Consider the following 24,061-nt stretch of genomic DNA (forward strand, 5'->3'; position numbering starts at 1 on the left):
GGGGTGCGGATCCGCGCGCGGGAGAAGAGTTAAAATCCGCTGCGGATTTTAATTCTTCTTTTCCCCGTGGACATGAGCCCTAAGTGATGCCACTGTAACTTCTGAGTGGAGATGGGAGTGCTCCTTACCGCTCCCCTCTCCATTGGCAGACACGGGGGCCGCGCCGTAAAACGGGGTGAAACACCGGGTGTTCACCGCGCCGTATTACAGCGCCATTCATTTTCAATGGCGGCCGTATTCTGGCCGCAAATCGGGCGGCTGGAATACGGCCCCATTAAGGCAATGTGCATGGAGCCTTCGTATGTTGGTCTGGCCCTCTAAAACCATTCCAATTTCTCATGTGGCCCCATGGGAAAATTAATTGCCCACCCCTGAACTAGGGTATTACCGTACTCGGCCCAATCTGTTGAGAGGATCAGCCATAACTTTGGCTCAAGGAACTGCATCAAAATCTGCAAGTGCGTTTCCAAAACAATTTTGTGTGAAGCCACCCTAATATTAATTTTACCACTTTCTGCATGCAAATCCATGGTTGAAAATTTGCATTGTATTCACAACATTTAAACATACCCCAAAACATATATATATATTTTAAGTTTATGAATTTCTATGTAAAATTGCAATCATGGTACAGTGTAAAAGACTAAACACATTTGGTTGAATGCTATAGTTTTTCCCATGGAAGTTAATTCGGAAAAATTGTGGTGCATCAACAAGTTTTTTGATGCTTTGTATGAACAGGGTTCTTTAAGGCGAGGGACACATCACGTCTTATGGCAATGTAATAGAACATCGCAATGTTGCACTATAAGGCTTCTTTCACACGAGTGGATATCGGCCGTCCGTTTTCACGGTCGGCCGATATACGCTACGTCAGTTGAGAAAAATTTGGTGAATGGGCACACAAATCAAACGCTTGGGCGCCCATTCAAATGGCCTTGTGAGCCCAGCATAAATGCGCCGAGCTCACCAGGCCATCGCCCATTTCCCCTCCCTCATGGCAGGCTCACCTCTCATTCTCCCTGCTCGTTCTGTGCAATGGGAGGGGGCGGGGCCAAGCACCAGTCCGCCCCGCCTCCTCCCATTGATGGCTATGGACAAGAGGCGGGGAGAGGGCGGGCGCTTAGCTCCGCCCCTTGTCCATAGCATCAATGGGAGGAGGTGGGATGGACCAGCACTTGGCTCCGCCCCATCCCATTGCACATAACGAGCGGGGAGGAAGACAGGTGAGCCTGCACGGGGAGGAGAACAGAGTGAGGGGGTTTAGCAGTCACGCTGCCTAACTCCCCCCCCCCACTTTTGGCCGCTGCAGTGGCTGATGTATTCTGGCCCAAAACATAGTTCCAGAACTATGTTTTGGGTCCGACGTAAAAAAGCCAGGCGCTATATTGGCTTGGCCAGGCATTTTTACGTCTCACAAATACGCCCATGTGATCTGATGCATTGGAATCCAATGCATCAGATCACAGCGCATATTGGACAGCCGTGAAAAGGCTGGCCAATATGCGCTCATGTGAAAGAAGCCTAAAATAAGCAATTAGGGATAATTAATTCAAACCTACTGACATTCAGCACAACTGCAATTAATCTCAATAAGCAGCTACTATAGTAGGTTACAGCAGCAACCAAAATGGACTAAAATTGGTATGTATGAATGCACAGTTATAAAAACCAATTGGGGGGGATTTATCAATAGTATGGTGAAATGTGCAAATTTTAACAAGCCGGTGAAAATTGTGCACACACAGTTAAAATATTTGTTACTTTTCCTTATTGTATATACTTTTGGAGCAAACAGGCGGATTTGCTGCACACTGCACATTTTGCAACACAAAAGTGTAAAGTACACAGCAAGTCTGCAACAAATTAACATGTGCTACACTTTGTAATGGATTTCCTGTAGCCAAATCCATTGTGAAAAACCATGCCATGTGTAAATCTCCCCTGAAACTCCCCCAAGTATCTACATTTCATTAAACATTGCTTAGCTGAAGGTCAAAGGTTAAGATAGGACAACAGTGAAATAAAGACATTGGATGCAAATATAGAATTTTATTTTGCTGCAATTTAATTATGAAAGGTGTAAAATGATGCATTACAAAAGAAAACTAGTTTATGAACTGCATATTTTAAATATCACTGTACAATTTTAACATCAGAAACAAGTAAAGCAAAGGAAACCGAGGAGACACTGCTTTTGAAATGAGAATATAAAACGGACCAGAGCTATTATTACCATTGGTAGGGTACAAAAAAAAACAAAACTTCATGGTACAAGGAAAATGGGCATTCAATGCTTTAAAGGGGTTTTCCAGGACCTGAAAAAAGATCTTATAGGGCCTTAAAATAAAGAAAAATTGAATATTCACCTATCCCCGCGGTTCCTGGTCCAGAGCTGCTGCCCTGATACCCGCCTCATGGAACCCAGAAGCAGCGGCAGGCGTTCACAGGTCGTACATTGTGCATGTCCCTGCCCAGACGCTCAAAGGCTTTAGCGGCCATGGAAGAATCACCACTGAAGCCTTGAGTGGCTGAGCGGTCCCCTGCACAATGACCGCCCGCTGCTTCTTCCCAATGCCCAGCAGCGGGCACCAGGGCTGCAGCACTGAATGGAAAGCCGCGGAGATAGGAGAGTATTCAATTTTTCTTTAAAGCCCCATAGAAAAAAAAAGTCAAGGTCCCAGAAAAGCCCTTTAAACTATTGGCACATTAAGGCATTAGTGAAGTAAGCAGCATTGAGACATTCCCTGCTTCTACCTGGACTCTGTTCACGTCTGCATTGTGGTTTCCATTATAACTATAAACCATGACGGACAACGGCTACATCAAATCTACCCCGCTGACTTATGAGGACTGTTGGGTTCGGCAGAGGTGCCTACCTCCTAACACTGCTTCCAATGCAGATGGTAACATAGCCTTGTAAGTGAGCTGTGCAGACTTGTGTGACCAGTAAGGAGAAAACTAAAAGAAACTGGTTACAATGTGATACAGTAGTAACTGATAATAGGAACTCTGTCTTTTCATCATGGACATTGTGAATGCAAAGTTCTGTGTTCCTAATATAAACTGCTACATTTACATCAGGAATAACAAACACTACATCAGATGTACCTTTATTTGTCAAACCATTAGGCAATATTTTGCAGTAGAGCAAGCTGATTTTTAAAGCAGATTCATTTACTGAAATCACTGCTCATCTATTTGGGCAGAAATGGCTTCAACACACAGGAGGGGTAATCTCAAGGGGCATATTTAGGTTAAAAGATCTAAGAAAAATGCTCCAGAATTGTAATTTGATGTAGAATTCTGGATCGGCCCATTCCTCTTTACTTCGTCCTAGAATTCTATGAATAATTTGACATCTAGGCGTTACCCTTCCCCTTGTCAATAGGATGAGTCCCTACACAGTCTGATACTGTAGCAATGACTGGATGGTGTCAGTATGTAGGGAATAAAGTCCATGGGAAATGACTGCTGGAAAGCTGAAAGGTCCTCCCTAAAGAGTCATCTCTTAAAGTGCACAAAATCATGCTTTAAACATAAGAAAAGTTTATATTTTGGATATATTGAAGGGAAGTCTGTTCTACTTAATTTAAGGGTATCTAATAAGTATTCAATAAAAGATTACATAAAAGGAGTTCCTTTTATAAACTTGGAGGCACACATCAGTATGCACCAACAGTGTAGAAAAATGACGGCAAGGTCCCCATACACTAAAGGTTTACCTATCAATTCATTAACCTTGTTACATGTCTGAAGTTTTGAAGGGTTGGGTGGTTAGACTGACCAATCACTGAAGAGCTGAAGCTGAGCACTATACCCCTTTGGATCTAAGTGGCTCTCCTTGGAGAGTGGTGCACTTAGATTTTTGACATGTCAAACGTTTTCTGAAAGGATAGCTGTTGGCTTAATAACTATACATTCTGACTCCTCCAGGATGTTTTGTGCCACAGGCGGAAGGGTTTTTGTTTTGGTGGTGGGTTGATCTTCCCATCTAGCATTCAGCAGTACAGCAGACTTGTTTGAGTTTGTTCATGTACCCTAAAGAGATATTCCCATCTGAAACATTCCCGGAACAACAACCATTTGCGCTGTTAATACCGGATAAGCGATTTCCATAAATAAAATCCTCACCTATCAAAAATGGGGGTCTGCTGCCTCCTGTTCGAAACTCCAGAGAGCAAGAGGTGGGGTGCACAGCTTATGCTACTTATATTGTAGTTTTTACAACGCTACAGGGTCAGCTGAACATTTTACCCACAAGTCCCATGAACCGCATTAGGGCAGCTGCACACGGCAGAGCCAGATTATGCATCCGGGTTCTCACAGTGAAATCAAGCCGTGACCCTGGCTGGTGACCCTGCGTACCTGCCTTTTCTGTACTGCGAATGACTGTGAAGACTCGGCATTGGTCATGCACAGTACAGATGATTTTCTTCAATATTTGTTTTCCCTCTGCCATCGATAGGTGATGACGCGGGTACCCGCAGCCTATCTGCAATGTCAATTGTGGATGAGCTGCGGGTTGGACGGCTTGCACTGACTTCAACAGAGGCCGTCTGCAGCAAAATAGAGCATGCTACGATTTTTCCTCCGCTTGCGGAATACTCAACTGGTTTCTGTGAGTGTGAAGGAAAAAGCAACTTTACATACCTTTCAAAGCATGCCATTTGCTGCAGATCCTCTATGCAGGCGCCAAGCGCAGATACTGCTGTAAAAATCCGGTCGTGTGAAGCTGCCCTTACTCATGAATAGTTGCATCTCCACCTCATCTCTATGAAGTACCGAACAGAGAAAAGACCTTAAATATGGGTTCCCATAGTTGTTGGGGAAGGGCACACAGAATGGCAGTGTGCGCCACATGTGACCCCCCCCCCCCCTCACTGCAGACTGTGAAGAACTTCTCTAATGGGCGGTGAACAGGTTTACAATTTAGAATTCTTTTTTTTTTTTAGCCACAAGCTAAATATAATAAAGTCAGCAAATGAAAATATGTATAACAAATGTATGCTTAATCATTTTTTCCTCTAAACACAAATATAATTAATGCAATCTATGAAGAAATGAGTGGAAAACAGGTAGCCAATTAGATCAAAATAGCAAAAATCCTCCGGAAACTGTTCTGAAGCCAAGGGACCCTTGTGCACGTCACGTTACATTAGTGTTACTCTGCACATCTGTGAGTGGAGGCATTAGGAGTCCGCTCTGACATGAAGATCTGCATGAACAATAACCCTTTAGTCAGGTCTTTGGGATGTATCCAATGGATTATGTTAATTACTAGGAAGCCAAAACAGCCCAATATAGCCGTCATAACAGGAAAATGTCAAGGACCGTTACCGTGCGTGAGATATGATATATCCTACACTTGTGTTATCACTGTACAAGGTTCATTGGTTTATTTACAATCAGATATCACAGCCCTTTAATCCCTTTGGCAAAGAACTGGTTAACTCCTGACGTCTATATTAGAAAATATAACCAAAAAAACGTAAGCATAAATAACTGTTGCGCCAGCAACTGAAGACTACAAAAAACGAGCGAATCCACTGCTAGGCTGCGGCTGGGTCTTCAATGGCTAACAGAACGGTACTTTAAAGATAAATTACTACCATATGATATAGAGACAGACTAAACCATCTTAATTACAATACAAAATCTCTACAATAAAACATCTCTTTTAAAACACATCTGATAAATGCAACGGAAGTGCAGGTTTTCTTGTCAGAACGTCTAAATACCAAGTATATGAGGAGGAAGGTTTATTCTAGAAATCCCTTTTAATCGAGATGTTGACCAGTTTGTTCTTGGTCCTTTTCTTAAAGGGGCCATCTTGCACGTGGAAAGTGTCTGAAAGTAGACTAACCAAATGAAAGTAAGTGGCATGTAGAAATGCCAAGATGAATGCCCCTTGGACTATCTACTTCACATGATATAAAAAAAACAATGTAAAAGCAGAATAAAAAACACAGAAAACCACTAGTTACAACCTGGTTGGCAGTAGAAGTACAGTATTGTATCCTAAAAGCACACATAAAATATATTTGATTTTAAAACCCCTCCCCCCTCCAAATATATCCTACATCTAATAGACATAGGTGTACTTATTAGCATGCATGCTCCTTATATCAGTACAGCGCATTATAGATAACGGGGTCTGTTTTGGATCTAGCCGTAATGCATAACCTACCACTTCTGCGTATAAGACTTGTACATAAAACAAAGGTTCCTCTATCACTGCCTCTGCAATGCAATCTGTATCGCTCGGATGGCATATATGTGTTATCTGCTGTCTTCAGGCTTGGGAGCGGTCTTTGAAAGATTCATGCCAACACCCAATGCTTAAAATGAAAAACTGAACTACTAATCTCTGTCCTGAAGGTGTATAGCCCTTATTGTATGCTGCACTACAAGGATACATGCAGCGACTCCGTTCAATTAAGAAATGCATTATTGTCCATTGATCCACCTTTAGGGACTATACAAAGAAGGAGCGGACTTCACTCCGCAAATGGTAACAAGTGGGTCAGAACTTGGAATTAGAAAAAGTGGCCAGTGCAACAGCTGAGGAAAGTCATTCCAGCAGCCTAATCTCACTAGGGCGAAGGGTTCAATGTGCAATCTGTACACATCTATTTAGCTTTTCCTAAGGCACTACTGATATAAAAAAAAGGGGGATTGTAAAAACCCATGGTAAGAATACAAAACCTGAGGGGCTGGGAAACTCTTAGGCTAGGGCTGTACGGTGGCTTTGGCCACGATGGGTGGTGCAACCCAAGATCAATGTGACATTGCACTGATGAACTCAGTGGTGTTGCAGGTTGGATTTTTTTAAGATCCCAGTAACCCTCCATTGAGTTCACTGGCAGTGCCATGTTGCAGTGTTTCATGGCGATCTTTGGTTGTGCTGCCAATGTCGCTGTATAGCCCTAGCCTAACACATCTCATTGCTAATTTAGTAGTGAATCCTTCATCTTGACTCATGTGATAAGGTCATATGGGAGTACATTGAGTACAATATTTTTTTCTTACATGGCTGTTCTATATTAAATTCTGTGCGAATGACTAAAATTATGTATTTTCTGTGTATCATATTGACAATGTATCTAAAGATGATGAAGAAAGATACAGCATTCAAGCCGAAGGTAGCTTCAGTCTATAGGCGTATTCATCATTGTAGTCCGAGCATGCTTAGAGCGAGATAACCTTGCACTGCCTGTTCGTCCCTGTATCAAGCATCTCTCGATCCCATGCTTGGGCCATTCGTCATTACTGGGTTACGCTCGGAGTGCGTTTAAGGTGCTCCAGAAATTTTGACAGGTGAAGGAAGGTCACAAATATGGTGGTGTCTAGTGTCTAAGACACTTGCACACACTGAAATGATCTGGAGATTGCGTCATCCATCTATTGGAGCATGAATGCACTTACATCACAAGTTTTCTTGCTTGCGTTTAACGAAACTTGGGAGTAACCCAAGAGTGCAATGATGACACCTTATGGTAAGTGGACAACCCAGACAATGACCGGACACTTGTACCTAGAACGGTGGTGGTGGGTTATATCCTGCAGCTTCAATGGGCTCACCCGAAATGGCAGGTAGCCCTGTTTCACAATGGTCTTAATCTAGATCAATCCATTTAGAGTAAGGCATCTATCTACTCTCTTATTGCGTTATAAATAATACATTTGCTTCTGCTCATATCTTAGTACTCAATACATTTACATATATACAACAATGCAACAAGTAAACCATAACGTACGCCATTGTTAAGACTGGATATTTCACAACAGAAAACCACACGCTAAAGCTGGTTTCACACGGGCGAGAAAAAAAATCCAGTGATTTTCGCATGGTGCAATAGTCAGTAAAAAAAAAGCAGATTTAGAGATGAGCGAGCATTGCCCTTAGCGAGTACCTGCCAGCTTGGAGGAAAGGATTCGGCGGCCGGCGGCATGTGAGGAGCGGCGGGGGAGAGCGAGGAGGAACGGAGGGGAGATCACTCTCTCCCTCTCTTCCCCCCGCTCCCCCCTGCTCACTGCCGCAACTCACCGCTCACCCGCGCCAGCAGCCGAACCTTTTCTTCCAAGCGGGGAGATACTCGCTAAGGACAATGCTCAATCGAGTAATTGTCCTTAGCGAGTATGCTCGCTCATCTCTAAGCAGATTATTAAAAAACCAATGACTTACAATAGTTTTTTTCCCATCTGCGATGCTTTCACTGATGCGATGTTAAGAGAACAAAAAATTGCGGCACGCTCTATCTTTCTGTGATGTACGATTTTTTCTTAAATCTGCCATGTTTCTTTATGGAGCCTTCTTTTTATCGCATCGCAACACAACAAACTTGTATTGCGATGAGTTTTTAACATTAGAAAGTCCTATGGAAAAACGGATGATTTTCTTGCGGCAAAAATGCGACCGCCCGTGTGAAACTAGCCTATGGGTGCTATCACATGTTCAATCCATATACTTTGCCAAAACAAATGAAAAAGGTTTTCCTCTACTGCCTTCTGCCGAGACCACAGAGGGACATTGGCTGCGGTTTTAGCAGTGTAAATGCACCGTTAAAAGGAACCTGTCTGGTCACAGCATAGTGACAGGCAAGCTGATATCTGCGGCCTGTCACTTATACTGATGTGTCAGGCTGACTACCCACTACAAATCTTTATCTCTGTGAAATTCGCAGCGGTTTTTTCTCCAGGTGTCTATGGGACTTGTTAATGTTAAAATTGCATCGCGCAAAATCGCGATTTAGCGGTAGATTGCGATTTTGCCGCAATGAGTTTTTAACATTAGAAAGGCCCATAGACACTTGGAATAAAAAAAACGCAGCAAATTCACAAACGCTAGTGGGTAGTCACCCTTACTGTGCATATGGAGAAACCTGTCAATCAGTGGTGTGTGTGTGTGTGGGGGGGGGCATTCAATCTCAACTATGCAGTGAATTTATCTTTATGTAGGCTCCATTGCTGAATAGAGTGATCAGCTAAGTTATGAAAAGTTTGATTACAGTTTAACCCCTTAAGGACCAGGATGTTTTGGTCCTAAAAGACCAGACACTTTAGAGATTTTACCCATGTGGTGGTTTTACTCCTCTTTTATTTATACTCCAGCTACCAAAATTATTTTTACACAAGTACAGGAATGGGTTTCTCATTTAATTTGGATATATAATTTGTATAGTTTTGTGATTACAGGGCACATATGGTGACGCTTTGGGTCGTTTTCTTTTTCGTATATTACATTTTGATTTTATTCTGTAATTTTTTGAAGCTTTTTTTTGTAACTTTTTTAAACATCTATGTCTCTTCTGACATCATATAAGACCTCTGGGGGTCATTCATACGGTTGTTTTTTTTTCTTTTTACACAGTTTTCCACTGTAGCTGCATCCATAGGAGCCCCAGTTACAGTTGAAAATATTCCCCTGTAGTGACAGTAGTCACCGGCAGAGCCGATCTAGGACCTTGCAGCTCTGCCGTAGCAGGGGAAACCTGGTGGCCCTGTGGTCGTCAGGTTGAATAGTGCCAGTAAAACATCAGCTTTCTCTTTTCACTATATAGTGCTCATTGAGAGCTATGTAGCCTGTAAAGGAGAAGGCAGAAGCGGTTCAAACAGCTTCTGCCATCTCCTCTGGATTTGTCACTGCTCCTGCTACATTGCAGGAGTTTAATCTCGCACTGCATATTTACTATCGGCCAGGTTTAAAGCCCAGGACCAAGCAGCATAAAATTTAATGTGCTTGGTCCTTAAGGGGTTAAGGTGCAAGAGGTGCTGCTTTCCATGTCTTGTGTCATGTGATGCAGTTTTTGAAAAGTTTTATTTTTTTTTTTCTTTTAAATGTAAAAGTTTATGGATCCAATTCAGATTTTTGGATGTAAGAAAAGATGCAAGTACAACAAAATTGCTGCGTGTGAAAGTCCAAAACCTTTCGCTGAATGGAATATCAATGGTAATCATCCTAAATGGAAATGCTTTGACAGAAAGGGTAATCATCCTAAATGGAAATGCTTTGACAGAAAGAGTTCACTAGTGCTGTAAGTGTAATCCTAACAAATCATATATTACTTCTATTCCTGGTCATCATCCTAAATAGTGCATGCTTTAATAAAAAAATAGAAAAAAAAGGGATTCAATGAAAACCTGAGGGCAATAGTCACAACACTAGTGTGTTTGATTCCATATGGTCACAGCATTTTGTTTAAAGGGAACCAGTCACCTGCCTAGAGAACCATAAACTAACTTATGGCACAGTTAGGGCAGTTGATGTATTTTTTATAGTCCCATGTACGCACTCGCTCATTGACTTGTATGAGCGTACATTGAATTGAGTGCGCGTACAGAACTCTAAAAAACAGATTTTTGTGCAGGGATTTCAGTGGCAGACACTGTGGGATCCAAGGAGCGGGTGAGTATACAAAGGGTCCCAGGCGCAGCATAGTGTTAAGGCAACAGAGATGCAGTTCTAAGCTCTTGCTCATCACCTGAAGGTTGCGGGTTCAATCCCCGCTTGGCTCACGTAACTGGCTCAAGGTTGACTTCCATATTTCTGAGGTCGGTAAAATGAAAGCCCAGCTTGCTGGGGAGGGGGAAAGATGACTGGGGAAGGCTTGCACCAGGAGACTTAGGCCTCATGTCCACGGGCAAAAGAAGAATTAAAATCCGCAGCGGATTTTAACTCTTCTCCCGCACGCGGATCCGCACCCCATAGGGATGCATTGACCACCCGCGGGTAGATAAATACCCGCGGATGGTCAATAAAAGGGATTTTTTTAAAAATGGAGCACGAAAAAATCTGGACCATGCTTCATTTTCGTGCGGGTCTCCCGCGGGGACGGCTCCCGCAGGCTTCTATGGAAGCCGTCCGGATCCGCGGGAGACCTAAAAGGAATTTAAAAGAATTAACTCACCCGCAGTGGGCCGGGAGGGTCTTCTCTTCCGGACGGCCGGATCTTTCTCGCTTCGGCTCGGTGGATGTGCCCGGCGCATGCGCGCGGCAAGTCGGCGACGTGACGCCGGCGTGACGAGTTCATCTGCCGGCCGAAAAAGAAGATCCGGCCGTGAGGAAGAGAAGACCTTCCCGGCCCACTGCGGGTGAGTTAATTCTTTTAAATTCCTATTTTCAGCGCCCATGTCCGTGGGGCAGGAGGGACCCGCTACGGATTCTCCATGTAGAATCCATAGCGGGCCTGATTTTCCCCGTGGACATGAGGCCTTAGCGTTTACCTAAGCAGGTCACCGGTTCCTTTTTTTTAAAAAAAATATAATAATAATGACAGATCCCTATCAGTTCTTTGGCATTTAAATTGATGAAATTATGCCAGTTTTGTCAGGATTTATTTTTCAGTTCCACTTTCCTAATAGGTTATATGTATGTTCAGAATTCTCCCTTCCCAGAAATAAAAATCCCCAAAACTCGTTGCATCCTTAGGTCCAAACTAGGCTGCATGCTCAAGGGGTTAAAGCCAGAGTGAAGAGTAGCCATGTAATACTACATAGCTGCTCCACTGCTGTCACAACCTCTTTAATTGGTGACAAAGTGTATAAAAAATGAATGAATTAAATCAGTTTTCCTATTAAGAACTAATTAAAATAAATTTTATATATCACACATACATACACTGATGTGTAAACCCTTAAAAGGTGATCTGATTTTTACAGAAACAGATACCATCACTTTTATTATGTGACTGCTGCAGCCAATTGCTTGCCTCAGCATGAATGAGGATTGGCTGCAGTACTCACAAACCGTTCATGCACATGTGACCTGCTGAGGTCAGTGATTGGCTACGGTGGTTACATGGAAGTGATGTCATAGTTTCCTGTAACAGCAGGGACTGGAGCAGTGGTGCTGCAGCAGAGGGATAGTAAAACGGTGAGTAATAGTCATTATATCAATGTTATATATATATATTTCTTTTCTATTTGTTTGATGATAAAAAAACTGGTATTTGGCTTCTCAATTTCATAGGAACAACATACCTCAAAGTGAGAAATAGGGCAGCTAACAAAGTTGCACCCACTGTGCATAGGAAAGGGATACGTAAATTCTAGGAGTATCTAGGACTAAGGCACTATTGCATTATTACCTCACTACATTATATAATGATTTGTCAAAATTTTACACCAGATCTTACTTAAATTTTGGTAACATTACAAAGCAAAATGGACTTTTAAATCTGACAAATAGCCATCCGCTAGTCTTGAGGTCAGTGGTTCCAGACTGTTCAATACAGACTCCCCAGCATAGTATCTGTAACACTGGGTTTTAACCGTTCAGAAAAAAAGTTTGCTTTTTCTTTGCATTGTTTCGCTTTACTCCTCTGTAATTTGAGCAGATTCAAATAAATTCTGCCAACAGCTGCAAGCATGAAAGGGTAGAAAACGTAAGGCAATGGCGCATCACCGGTAAAACAAAAGAAAGAGAAGGAAGGCAGTTCTTCTACAGGAAATAATTCACAGATAATCTTGTGTGCTTATCTACAAGACATCAATTACTGGCTTGGTTTAAAAGCAGTATCTCAGAATTTCTACTTGACCAGACATTCAAAAAGTCAAAGATCCTTAAGTAATTAAAACTTCTCAGTATCCAGAACATAGTGAACAGGCCTGGAACAAAGCCACTTGTTCTCAGTTGCAGCCAGAACAGGTTTTCTTCACCGTTCTATGAAAAGACTGAAGCAGTCAACGCACCAGAAGAAAGTGTGGATCACAGCTTGTCAGAACGGAAGGTATCCTCTATGGTCGGGTCAGGCAGGACCATATCATTGTCACTTAACATACTCAGATTATCCAAGCTCAAAGGTCCAATTTTCAGGTCATCATCCAACTGAAATGTATTATCTGTATCAAATCCCAGCTCAGAAACGGCTGCAACTGCATTGCCAATGTCCTTTGATAAGCTGTTGCTTGAGTCATCTAAGAGAGAAAACACAAAGTATTAAGATGGTTCAGCAATGGAAACCTTCATAAGTAATGCAATGGGAACTATCCTTAAAAACAGGTTATGTTTAATGTGGCTGACAAACACACACATTTAAAAGGGATTTTCCAGGGAAATACTATTGACCTATCCTCATGATAGCTCATCAATAGTTGATTCAGGACCCAAATCGATCTGCTTTAGCGAGGGAACGAGCAAACAATTAATCTGCCTGTATAAACAGGCTGCACGAACGAACTCTGACATCCTTCACTCCATTATTCGTTAGGTGTTAAAGCACTTTTAGTCATTTATATACAAATACTACATAGAAGGATCAATCTTGTTGGACATTGTTAGACTGACCTGTTAGGATAATGTTTGGAACGCTTCCACCGCAATTGGAGTACAAGTAGCTTGTCCTCAATTGGAAAGGATCTTGAAGATTTCCATGACTCCCTCCGAGACCCATCATGGCTGCCTGAGAGTACTGGAGGTTCATGTTTGGATCGAAGAAATTATTGTTGGGAAGAGAACTGCTAGGACTCCCATACATGTCATACTGTTCTTGCTGAAAAGAAACAGACAGATTCAATCCACTCACGGACAATGCAGTTATAAGCTTGTGCTTCTGTTAACCCCTTCAGTGGCAGGTTTATTATTACCATGTCATGCCTCACAGGGCAGGTTTTTTATATGAGTTAACAATGCAATTTAATCTCGAAGTATTTATTAAGGAATGCAACAATCACATTGTCAGTTGGTATTACTTGAACAGTGGGTATTATTGCAGGGAAATCTCCGGGGCTTGCTGTGCTGAGTAGGCAGTAAAAACCCCAGAAGATTTGAGATGACAGCTCAGGGCTCTGCAGATTTCAGCACTAGAGCTTTACACAGAAATCTTTCGGGGTTAAACTGCATGGTCAGTGCAGCAAGCCCCGGAGATTTTCCGGGCGTGCCACTAAAGGGGTTAAATGTACTATTATTGAGGTTAACCACTTGCAAAACTATTTAAGTATTACACGGCACCCAATTAAATCAATGGACCATCTATATAATGCAAGGCCAAGCTGGAGCCTCTAGCAGGCAGAGAACAGGCATGAACGAGGCAAGGACATGGCCTGGCAAGAGTTGCCTAAAGTTGCCCATACACACCAGACAAATGGTGGCTAAATATGCGAATTTCAACGGAACAAACTAAACATCTAATGTGTATAGGAAGTTCCTGATTTTTCTTCAATGTATGATATCAAAGAAAAAAAGCAGTTGGATATGTTAGATTTAAAAATCCCATCCTTTGTTCTTATGGGACGTAATCTGCCACACACAACTTATTCGTCTCTCCCTGTCGAGAATGCACGCATGCTCAGCCAAACAAAGTTTGCATGCATATGGAGAAAAAGCGGTCAGCTTAAGAGGCAATCGGCCAATAGCTATTTAAAGGCTCGTTCACACTTGGGTTACCAATTCTGTTTTTCTGCTCCATTATAGAGCAAAAAAGTGGAATCCATGGACAAAACTGATCAGTTCTTCCGACAGAACTGAATGGGGCTGAATGGACCCCCCACCACCACCACTGACTACAATAGGGTCTATTAAGCTTTTATTATGCCCCCATTTTACAAGATGAAACAACGCTACATGCAGCATAATTTTGTCCTATTTTTTAAGAGGAAGCAGTGATGAAGGCTCCAAAGGGAACCTCCGCCACTAATGTGAACAAGATCTAAGGTTATGGACACTTATAAGTAGACAACCTCAGATGAGAAATTAGGAATTCAACTGAAAGACTCTGTGATGATCGCCAACATTTGATCTCAATTTAAAAAAACAAAAAAACACACAAAACATTGGATTAGTTATAAATTACATCCTACAGATGACTCTACACAGAGCTTCCCATCCGTGGCAAGCAAATGGGTTTTACCGATACCTGCCGAGCTGCACCTGCACATGCAGCATTGGAAAATCTGACTCTTTTCACAGTCCGTGGCACATGCTTCTCTCACAGACTTGTATAGGGGTGGGCGCACCTAGAACTCTGATATTGTCAGATTTTCCAGGGCCATCTGAGTCCCAGGTGTGTGCTCTCCTACACAACTCTAAGAGATACAGCTGTACGAGACCTTATTGTGTGTGGGACGAGTGGTCCTTTTTATAAGAATCTCTTTGGGGTACATATATAATATTGAATATCATTTATTATTTGGTCAGAAGGGATGGAAAATTGAAAAAAAAAAAAAAAATTTTTGTGTCACCACATTCCAAGACCCCAACATTCCAACATTTTTATTTTTCCTCTTGATGTAGCTATATGAGGGTTTGTTTTTTGCGGAATGACTTGAAATTTTCTTTGCTAACAATTTTGGGGGGCTACATAATACTTTTTTCTATTACTTTTTATTCCAGTTTTTGTGATGTGGGATAGACAAGTTATTCTTAGCATTGCTTTTTTAGATTATTTTTTGTTTGGTATTTACCATGTGGGATAAATAACAAGTTCGTTTTGTAGTATGGGTCATTGTGGAAGCAGCAATACCAATTCTATGAAGTTGAATTGTTTTTATATTTCCAATAATAAAACATTATGCGAGTTTATTTTAATATTTTCTTCTGCAAGGCTATTTAGATGCTACTGTCAGCATTGTCCACAGCATCTGACAGGGTAGCTGTGACAGAGTTGATAGATAACCTAATTAGGATCAGAGGAGTGATTAGATTAGCTAGTGCTTGTCTTCTCGCTTCTTTTCTGGAAAAACAAAAAACTTCACAGACCAAGTAAAATTGATAGAGGTCACCCAATCTGTTAGCAGCTGCAGATTGTATTGTGCCCTAGTGGCAGCAGACAGTTGACAGCATTATTTAGAACAAGGATCACAACTATATAACTGGCAATGAACAGTATGGTAAGGCTGTCATAGGTTTAAAAAGCTTTTCCCTGTTAATACAGAGTTAGACTAAATGCACACAACCGGGTCGGATTCCGTATGCGGGATCCCGCAGAGGTATCAGACCCTGTGCCAGGTGCATACCTGTCTGGATCTGTATTGCGGATGTGCTGGCTGGCACATCCACAGTACAGAGTATGCCACGCAGTCACTAGGCGATGTCGCGGATTGGACTTCAATGGAAGCTGTCCGCGCGTAATCCGTACTGAAATAAAACATGCTTCGATTTTCCCTCCGCGAGCGGAAAATTGCAATTGATTTCCGCTCGCGGACATGGAAAAGCGATTTTCAATAGCTTGTTTATGGGCGGTATTTGCTGCGGAATCCGGAGACTGACACCTGTTACGGCTCCCGCAATGCAAATGCGCCCGTGTACATTGGTCCTAAGACTCAACACCATCTGTCATGTTTGAAAGTGGCTAAGAACCTATTAAAGTTTGAGGATGTCTGCCCTAAAAGCAAAAATTAACTAAATCAATCTTTTAGGTCAACTAAGTGTTGGGATGAAAATAGTCTGAGAAAATAAAATTATGTAGGAAACTTTCCAGCGAGAAATGTAGAGAATGTGTAGCAAAAAGACTGACCTGCTGCCACAGACATTTCCCTTGTCTCATCGGCTGTTGCTGATCAAAGAAAGGATCTGAAAAGAAACCGCTTAGGGTGCTCTAGAAAACAAAATAGTCAAGAAAAGGATATATAAGCAAACAGTGCTTATAACATGTGCAATAACATGGTTAGCAGGTGCTCCTTCTGCAGGAGGAAGGCAATATAGGGTCTTAAATCGAGTCCAAGAGTCTGGTGACATTTGACAGCACAAAGATGACTCGTGTGTTGGAAGTTCCCCACCCTGTACACTTGTCACAACCCACCTTCTTCCAATATGTACCCTATGAGTACTTACACTCTGATCACCGTATTAGCTGAAGTTTTTAGAATTTCGTTTGGGTTTAATGTATAAATTAAATGTACATGATAAAATGTTTACAATTGTATGTCATTTTAAACAAGGCTGTACCATAATAAAAAGTATACATTAAATGATTAATTAAAAGTTTCTGTACTTCAGATTTTTCACTGTAAAACTTTTTTCCCTTTAATCCCCTTAAGGACCAAGCACAGTGATACATTGCTTGGTCCTGGGCTTTAATCCTGGCCGATTGCAAAAATATGGCGCGGGATTAAAGCCTCCCCTACTGCCATCAAGCAACAGCAGGTCGGGTTCTCAGCTGTCAGAAACAGACAAGGACCTGAAGGAGCAGGCAGAAGCGTTTTTTAATCTCTTCTGCTTTCTCCTTTCCAGGGTACACAGAGCCTTAATGAGGGCCGTGTACTAAAAACTGAAAGCGGAAGTGCGCCGGGTGCCCTCTATCACAGCAGAGCTGCAGTGTCCTAGGAGTACCTGATCAGCTCTGTTAGTGACTACTGTTAATACAAGTGAAGGTTTTCCCTGTAACTGGGGCTCCTATGGATGCCCAGCTACAGTAGAAATTATAAAACACAAAAACACAATATAAATGACACTCATAGGTCTTATAGAACATCATGGGGGGCATAGATTTACATAGATATGCAACATGATTCACAGCAGACACCAACTAAAACAGTCGCCATATGTGCCCTGTAATCCAAAACTATGCAAACTAAATATCGAACCATCAAGCAAAATGAGGAACCAATTTCTGTACTTCATTTTAGCATAAATATATTACATTTTAAAAATTAAACTAGACAATTGAAAAAAATCATTTTTTCTAGCTTTTTACTCCTAATAAAAATCTTAAAAAAAAGAAGAGGGGGGATGAGAGTCATTGAAAAAAAAAAAATAATAATAAAAATAATAAATAATAATAATAATAATAATAGTAGCTGAAGAAAAAACCACCACAAGGGTAAAATCCCTAAAAAGTGTCTGGTCCTTAGGGCCTCATGTCCACGGCACACACGAATATTTCATGCGGATTTCCGCAGCAGATGCACGGCGGGTCATCTTAAAATTGATTTTTTTTTTCTCCTTGCGGGAGATCACAGATTGTGGATTTTTTCTGCGTGGATGCATTGCGGAAAAAATCCCAGCCTTTTCCCCACTTCACTAATTGCTTTTAACCTTCAAATCTGCAGCGGATCTGCACATGCATTTAAATGTATTTGTGCATGCAATGTGGATCCTAAGCTCCCTTAGAGAAGAATGGGGCCAGATCCGCGTGTGATCCGCGGTAAAATGGAGCATGCTGTGATTTATTACCCACGCGTGGCATCCGCAAATCATTTAAAATCATATCCACAGGACTTAGGCCTCATGTCCACAGCCACGCATGGTGACATCCGACAGCAGTTTCCACCCGTGCCTGTAGCCATGAAGCTGCGGGTGTTCCGTGGGTCCGGGCGGCTTCCATTCACTTCAATGGAAGCTGTGAGAGCCATCCATGTGGGAGATATACGGGAAAATGGACCATGCTGCTATTGCTTTCCGTGCGCCGGGAAAAAGAATCACATCCGCATGCTTTTATTTTGCCCTGCGGATACCAATACATCCCTATGGGCTTCTGGAGCTGTGGATCTCCCATGAGAGAGACATGCGTGGAATTTATCATTAAAATCCGCTTGTGGACATTGAGCCTTAGGCTCAATGTCCACGGGCGGATATGATTTGCAGGGTACCAGCGTGGGAGATCCGCAAATCAAGCAGCCCATAGGGATGCATTAGTGTCCGCAAAACAATTAAAAGCATGTGGATGTCATTTTTTCACACCATGATCCTTTTTGCGTGGATTCCCGCATGGGTGGCTTCCATTGAAGTCAATGAAAGTGGTCGTATCCGCGTCACACCCCCAGCGGGAAAACAAGAGATTTGAAGAAAAGAAAATGCACGCCGGCCAGCTCGCAGAGCGCATCAGCCAAGCAGGAGAACGTAGATATGGCCGACACAGAGAGGACCCGCACCGCACAGGTGGAATCTGCTGGGGGCTCGTGGAGAAGAGGCCTTCAATGAAGGACGGATGCCCAATGCTTCTCTATGAGCTGTGGGAGAGCCGTGTGGATTCAATAAATAAAATCCGCCCGTGGACACTGGGCCTAAGATTTTAAGGCATTTGATAACAAAAAATACATAAACATATGAAAATGTACAGCCATGCATTTACATAGGTTTCCCATTGACTAACAAAGAAAAACCTAAGGGAGGTAAGACATAGTCAAAAGTATGCCCATTTGAACTACGTTTCACCGATTATAGGTGTGCCATGCAATTGTTTTTTGTATCAAAATCTGTACAATTAATGGATGATAAAATCCTAATGTGAACAGCTCCTTACTGAGAGAATCGGTCATGAACCCTCACAAACTGCAGTAAATGTGGACAGCTTATACACATGTATTCCTCATCAACTCACACTTCCCCGCAGTAAGCCCACAAATGGCCTGCAGTCAGTACACTAATGCACAGTGGACTCCTAGATTCATTAGCACATACTGCAGGGGCCGTTTGTGGTGGCGAATGCAGGAATGGAAAAATAATAATGATTTAATCTATTCCCATGTTCTATTAGTTAGGGGGGAAGGGGTGAGGGTTCCTAACAATATATTCCCTTTAACTTCTATTACTTTAAAGTCAGACCTATGGACCTATAAATGGAGAGGGGTTAATGCCAGCAGTATACCTTATATAACCATATATTATTATACAACCATACATTATATAACCATATTGCATAACGGAATGGATGTTCGGGTCTTCCTCAATATAGTACATTGTATGTCATGTAGTATTTTTTTTTCGTTGCCATAACATTTTCACAATCCATCAGCAAATATTATTTTAAAAAACAAGAAATCTACTGTCTAACAGATCAGCGCTTAGAGCAGAGTAAGAAGAAAGGCATAGATCTCTAGCTATCTATCTGCTTCTATCTACATACCCCCCTAAAACTGTACTCACATTAGCCAAATTTAAGTCCAGAGGAGGGCAGGGTACGGGCGAGGGAGGCTGAAAGCTTGGAGACTCTGTAGATTCGTGCACATGTTGCTGCGTATGCTGAAGTGGGTGTTGGGATTGCTCTTGGTATAAAGGATACGGAGGAGGAGGTTCTAGTGGAGGAAGAGAAAGTGGGTTCCTGTCCAGAGCCATACCCTAGAAAAATAGAAATGACAGCAATGTATAACTATACAATTCAACGTGTAATCCAGTGGCCAAGAAAACAAAGTATGCACAATTACACATTTTTACATGACTTCGTATTCTATGGCAAGGAAAGGCAAATTGAGCTCATCATGGAATAACTCTTGGCCTTGTAACGGACAGGGATCAGTGGAAGCTCCACTCTTTTCGGTTTCATGTAAGGCTCCTTTTACACGGGTCGACAATTGTTCAGATCTTCTCGATCCAGTGAGACTCCAAACAATCAATGATCATTGTAAATGCATGCGCCGACTGAACGACAAATGACATCATTTGGCTTTTAGTTTCTGCATGCATAAAAACTGGACGACGATTGGCTCATGTGATCAGGCATTCATTCATCTAAGAACAGCTGCCTGTTTACCGTGAATAGAGGCAGGCAGGCCGCAAAGACCCCTGTCCCACTCCGCCCCCATTCACTGAGCAATGATCGTTCCTGTGTAAAAGCACAGGAATAATTACTGCTGGGACAACCTGTCGGGCAATCTGCACCCCAAAGGTTGTCCCGTAAAACAGGGCTCTAAATCAGTGAGCCCCAAACTCCAGTCCTCATGACCCGTGACAGGTCATGTTTGTCAGTGTTTCAGACATTGCCACAGGTGTTCTTACTATAGGATATACTGAAAACCTGTTCTAAGTAATTATAGGGTACATTATATTCCAAACAAAGGCTTGGAACGTGACCTGAAATTTTTTGGACTGTTCAAGCCCTCCTCCAAGAACAAAATGGCTCTTTAATCAAAAATGTAAAGTCTCGCGTGTTTCAAAATATGTGCATTATTCTGGTTGCCTATTTTCACCTATTTTGGTTTAGTTTGTTGGTTTAGCTCGATTTAGGAAAGGCTTTCCTGGTCAGCTTATGTATGACTCACATTATAATATGGCAATAGGCCTCAGCCCAAAATATTGCTGAAGTTTGTAACAAACGGAAATTGGCAAAAACAAAAATTTACATACAAAGGACACTAGGATTATGTTTGTTATAGAGACCTTGTAAATCAAAAAGTTGAGCTTCACCTCAAAGGGTATTCCCAAGATTAACATTTATCACCTATCCATAGGATAGGCGATAAAATGCTGATCGGTGGGGATCTCAGCAGAGAGACTTCCTCCAATCCCATAACAGGGGTACTGTGTCCCCCTCTCCTCCTCACCGTGGACTCACTGCACCCCCTGCAGTGACATGCACAATAAATGGAATGGATGCCAAGTGTGCACAGTGGTGTTCCATTCATTTCAATGGATCTGATGGAAACAACAGAGTACATCTGTTCAGCTATATCTGCACTATCATTGAAGATGAAAGTAGCGTCACAGCAAATGCTTGACTACTGCTTCATTCAACCTACTCTTTACTACACACTCACTGCACCCCTTAGAGTAAGGAGGAGATTGAATGGAGCGACGGTCAAGCATGCGCAGTGCCACTCCATTAATCTCCACTGGGACTGCTGCAGATAGCCGAACAGTCAAGCATAACAGATGGACACATGACCCCTCTTCATGGAATTGGTGAAGACTCACTGCTGAGATGCCTACCAATCAGCCTTTTAATCACCGATCTTATGGATTGGTGGTAAGATTCAATCTTGCGAATACCCCTTTAAATCCAGCCAAACTAGTAAAAGGCCCAAGTCAAAAGGGTGGTTTATTAGGTTACCAAAATTTGCCCCACTGTAATCAGCATTAGGCAAGAGAGAAAGAACCCAGGCAGAGCACCCTAGGAGGTAAGGAACTTGAGGTGGATGCGGTAAGCAGGTGTGGTATGTAAGAGTAAATTCAAAAAAGTGCTGCTGACCTAGCATGCTAGTCAACCAAAAGTCAGGTTAGTGTCATGAGCTAAGGTGAAAGAAGGTCAAAGTGAACTGAGCCTCTGGCACAACCAGTGTGCAAATGGATTATTAGCCAAGATACACATAATCCAGCTATGTGATGAAGAGGTCTGCAAACCTCGACACACTTTACCTGCTGATTTCAAATAAAGATTTTTAATCAACACCATTGACTTTACTGTTTTTCAGGAATTTTTTAATAGGCTGCGATAACCTGGCATTGAACTAAAAGATTCCATAAAAATTGTGGTAAACTACCTAAAAAATATGGATAGCTGAAATATTACCTGTGAATTACATGTAGGTGGCATATTCAATGGACTGGTAGGTGAAAACTGTCCACTGATGCTCCGATTCGACTCGCTGCCTGGAGTCAAGGTCAGCGGGCTAACAGGAGTGTGCCTTCGCCTTGGGGAACTGCCAAGAGCGGCCGACGAAAGAGAAGGGTTGCTGAGGGATGCCAGGCGAAGAGACGGGTGAAGTGATGGGTTAGAGCGGCCTGGTGGAGGTCCGTGGTTGTTTACATGACTAGCCATAGAACTATTGTTCAGTGTTGCTTGTATGGATGGATTGCTGCGGGTGTTCTGCAAACCTGTATTAAAATAAACAAACAATGATCCTATTAAAAAATGTAATGCTGCAGATCTTGCACAATTCCATACCGCCATCCAGGAAATACATCAGAGGGTAAACATCCGGAAGCCGTGGGCTCAATGCCAGGTTTGTGAGAGAAAGCTTAACAAGAACAGTGATCAAAGTTGCACAGTAGTAGAAGGAAGTCTTTTCTTATCTTGTGCTTTCAGTTCTAGCTATTAATATTACAACACATAAACCAGTATTGTTTTATATGTTTTTATGCACCTGCTACAAATTTTAAACTAAAGATACTAAACAGTGATCTCTTTGCAGTTTCTTACACAACTCCCAAGGTCCAAATAAATCTGTAAAGTAAGCAGCCTTCTAGAAGATAGAGCTTCGAAAGATCTGACTTCACCATACACAAGTCCCTATTCACTGGCATATAATGGCAGTATTATCAAGAACTACTTGGTGGAACTTGAACACTTGCATACTGAAGTAAGAGAGTGGGCTGCGTGGCACAAAGACCCTATTCAAAAAGGCAAAGCTTTCCATGAGGCTTCTTTTTTTTTTTTTAATTATTATTTCTGGCTCGTCCCCTTGTACTGATATGTCTCAATTTCTGCTACTAGGCTTTCAAATCAGCTTCTGTGTGGACCATATATCACTTAGATGCCCATCATTATTAATATAGTCTCTATTATTGAACAATTACATTTCAACATTGAATAACAGAGACTACAATAATAATGATCAATGCCTAAGGCCCCCTGCATACGGGGGGGGGGCGCACAGAAATATGTCACTCCCCGGCTGCTGGCTCCGCTCTGCGCATGCGCCGGCTGGCCGGCATATCAAAGTGCTGGAGCCGTTGGAGAGGTAAGTGCCGCGCTGGTCCCTGCAGAGGCTCAGGTGGGGTCCCGCTGCGAGAATTCTCACAGCAGGATTCGACCCGGCCATCTGCAGGCGGCCTTAGTGCATATTCTTCTTCTGAACTTGCAACATTAAATTCATTATTTCAATGGTCACAAACTTTTCACACAATTTCTGCTAATGTGATAACCAGTGTGATAATATTAATTAATACCGCATATATATTGTTAGTTTTTGCAGTAAGCGGTCTGGCTTTAAAATGCTGGTGGAGCCCAGCGTGTCTCCACTATTGGGATTCATTTCAAACATGCAAGGCAGCCCGTGGGATCAAATAGGCATCACTAATAGGCACTACACCTATCGGTGGGACTGATACCCTTTATATACCTTTATCTATGTGCAAATATAAAACCAATATCTGGTAGTTGGTTGTTCATTAGAATAATATACAAGCTCCTCCATATAGCATTTCACCTGTTCTGCATGCTGTTTCCATATGCCCTTGTATTTGGGTACCATTACATCGGTAATTATGGTTGCCTGCTAGGTCTTTTTGATTAGTTTTGTTCCCTTTTGCTTTAAGTGTGATAAACTCCGAGAAAACTAAAAATCAGATATACACACTGCAGAAGGGGTAAACTGGTGATAAATGTAGGAAGAAAAGTCAATGGCCAGATACTGTATAATATTATTCCTCATGTACACACACCAGCTTACTCTGAAAAGTTTTCTG

At 42.2% G+C, this 24,061-nt stretch overlaps 1 protein-coding gene across 2 annotated transcripts in view; it reads right to left on the reverse strand.

Annotated features, from left to right (window-relative positions):
• Positions 1-11,265: 11,265 nt before the first annotated feature.
• The window catches only part of CRTC3 (CREB regulated transcription coactivator 3), a 122,972-nt gene continuing 110,176 nt past the window's right edge, over positions 11,266-24,061 (reverse strand). For both annotated transcript variants that reach the window (XM_066592691.1, XM_066592690.1), the window contains 5 exons: positions 22,164-22,468; positions 19,805-19,996; positions 16,455-16,535; positions 13,289-13,493; positions 11,266-12,918 (listed from right to left, as the gene is read on the reverse strand). In XM_066592691.1, the coding sequence (XP_066448788.1) occupies positions 12,710-12,918; positions 13,289-13,493; positions 16,455-16,535; positions 19,805-19,996; positions 22,164-22,468 (992 nt within the window). In that variant the 3' untranslated portion in view covers positions 11,266-12,709. The remainder of the gene's footprint in view (positions 12,919-13,288; positions 13,494-16,454; positions 16,536-19,804; positions 19,997-22,163; positions 22,469-24,061) is intronic.

Source organism: Eleutherodactylus coqui, chromosome 2 (genome assembly GCF_035609145.1).
Source record: "Eleutherodactylus coqui strain aEleCoq1 chromosome 2, aEleCoq1.hap1, whole genome shotgun sequence".
Classification (NCBI taxonomy): Eukaryota; Metazoa; Chordata; class Amphibia; order Anura; family Eleutherodactylidae; genus Eleutherodactylus; species Eleutherodactylus coqui.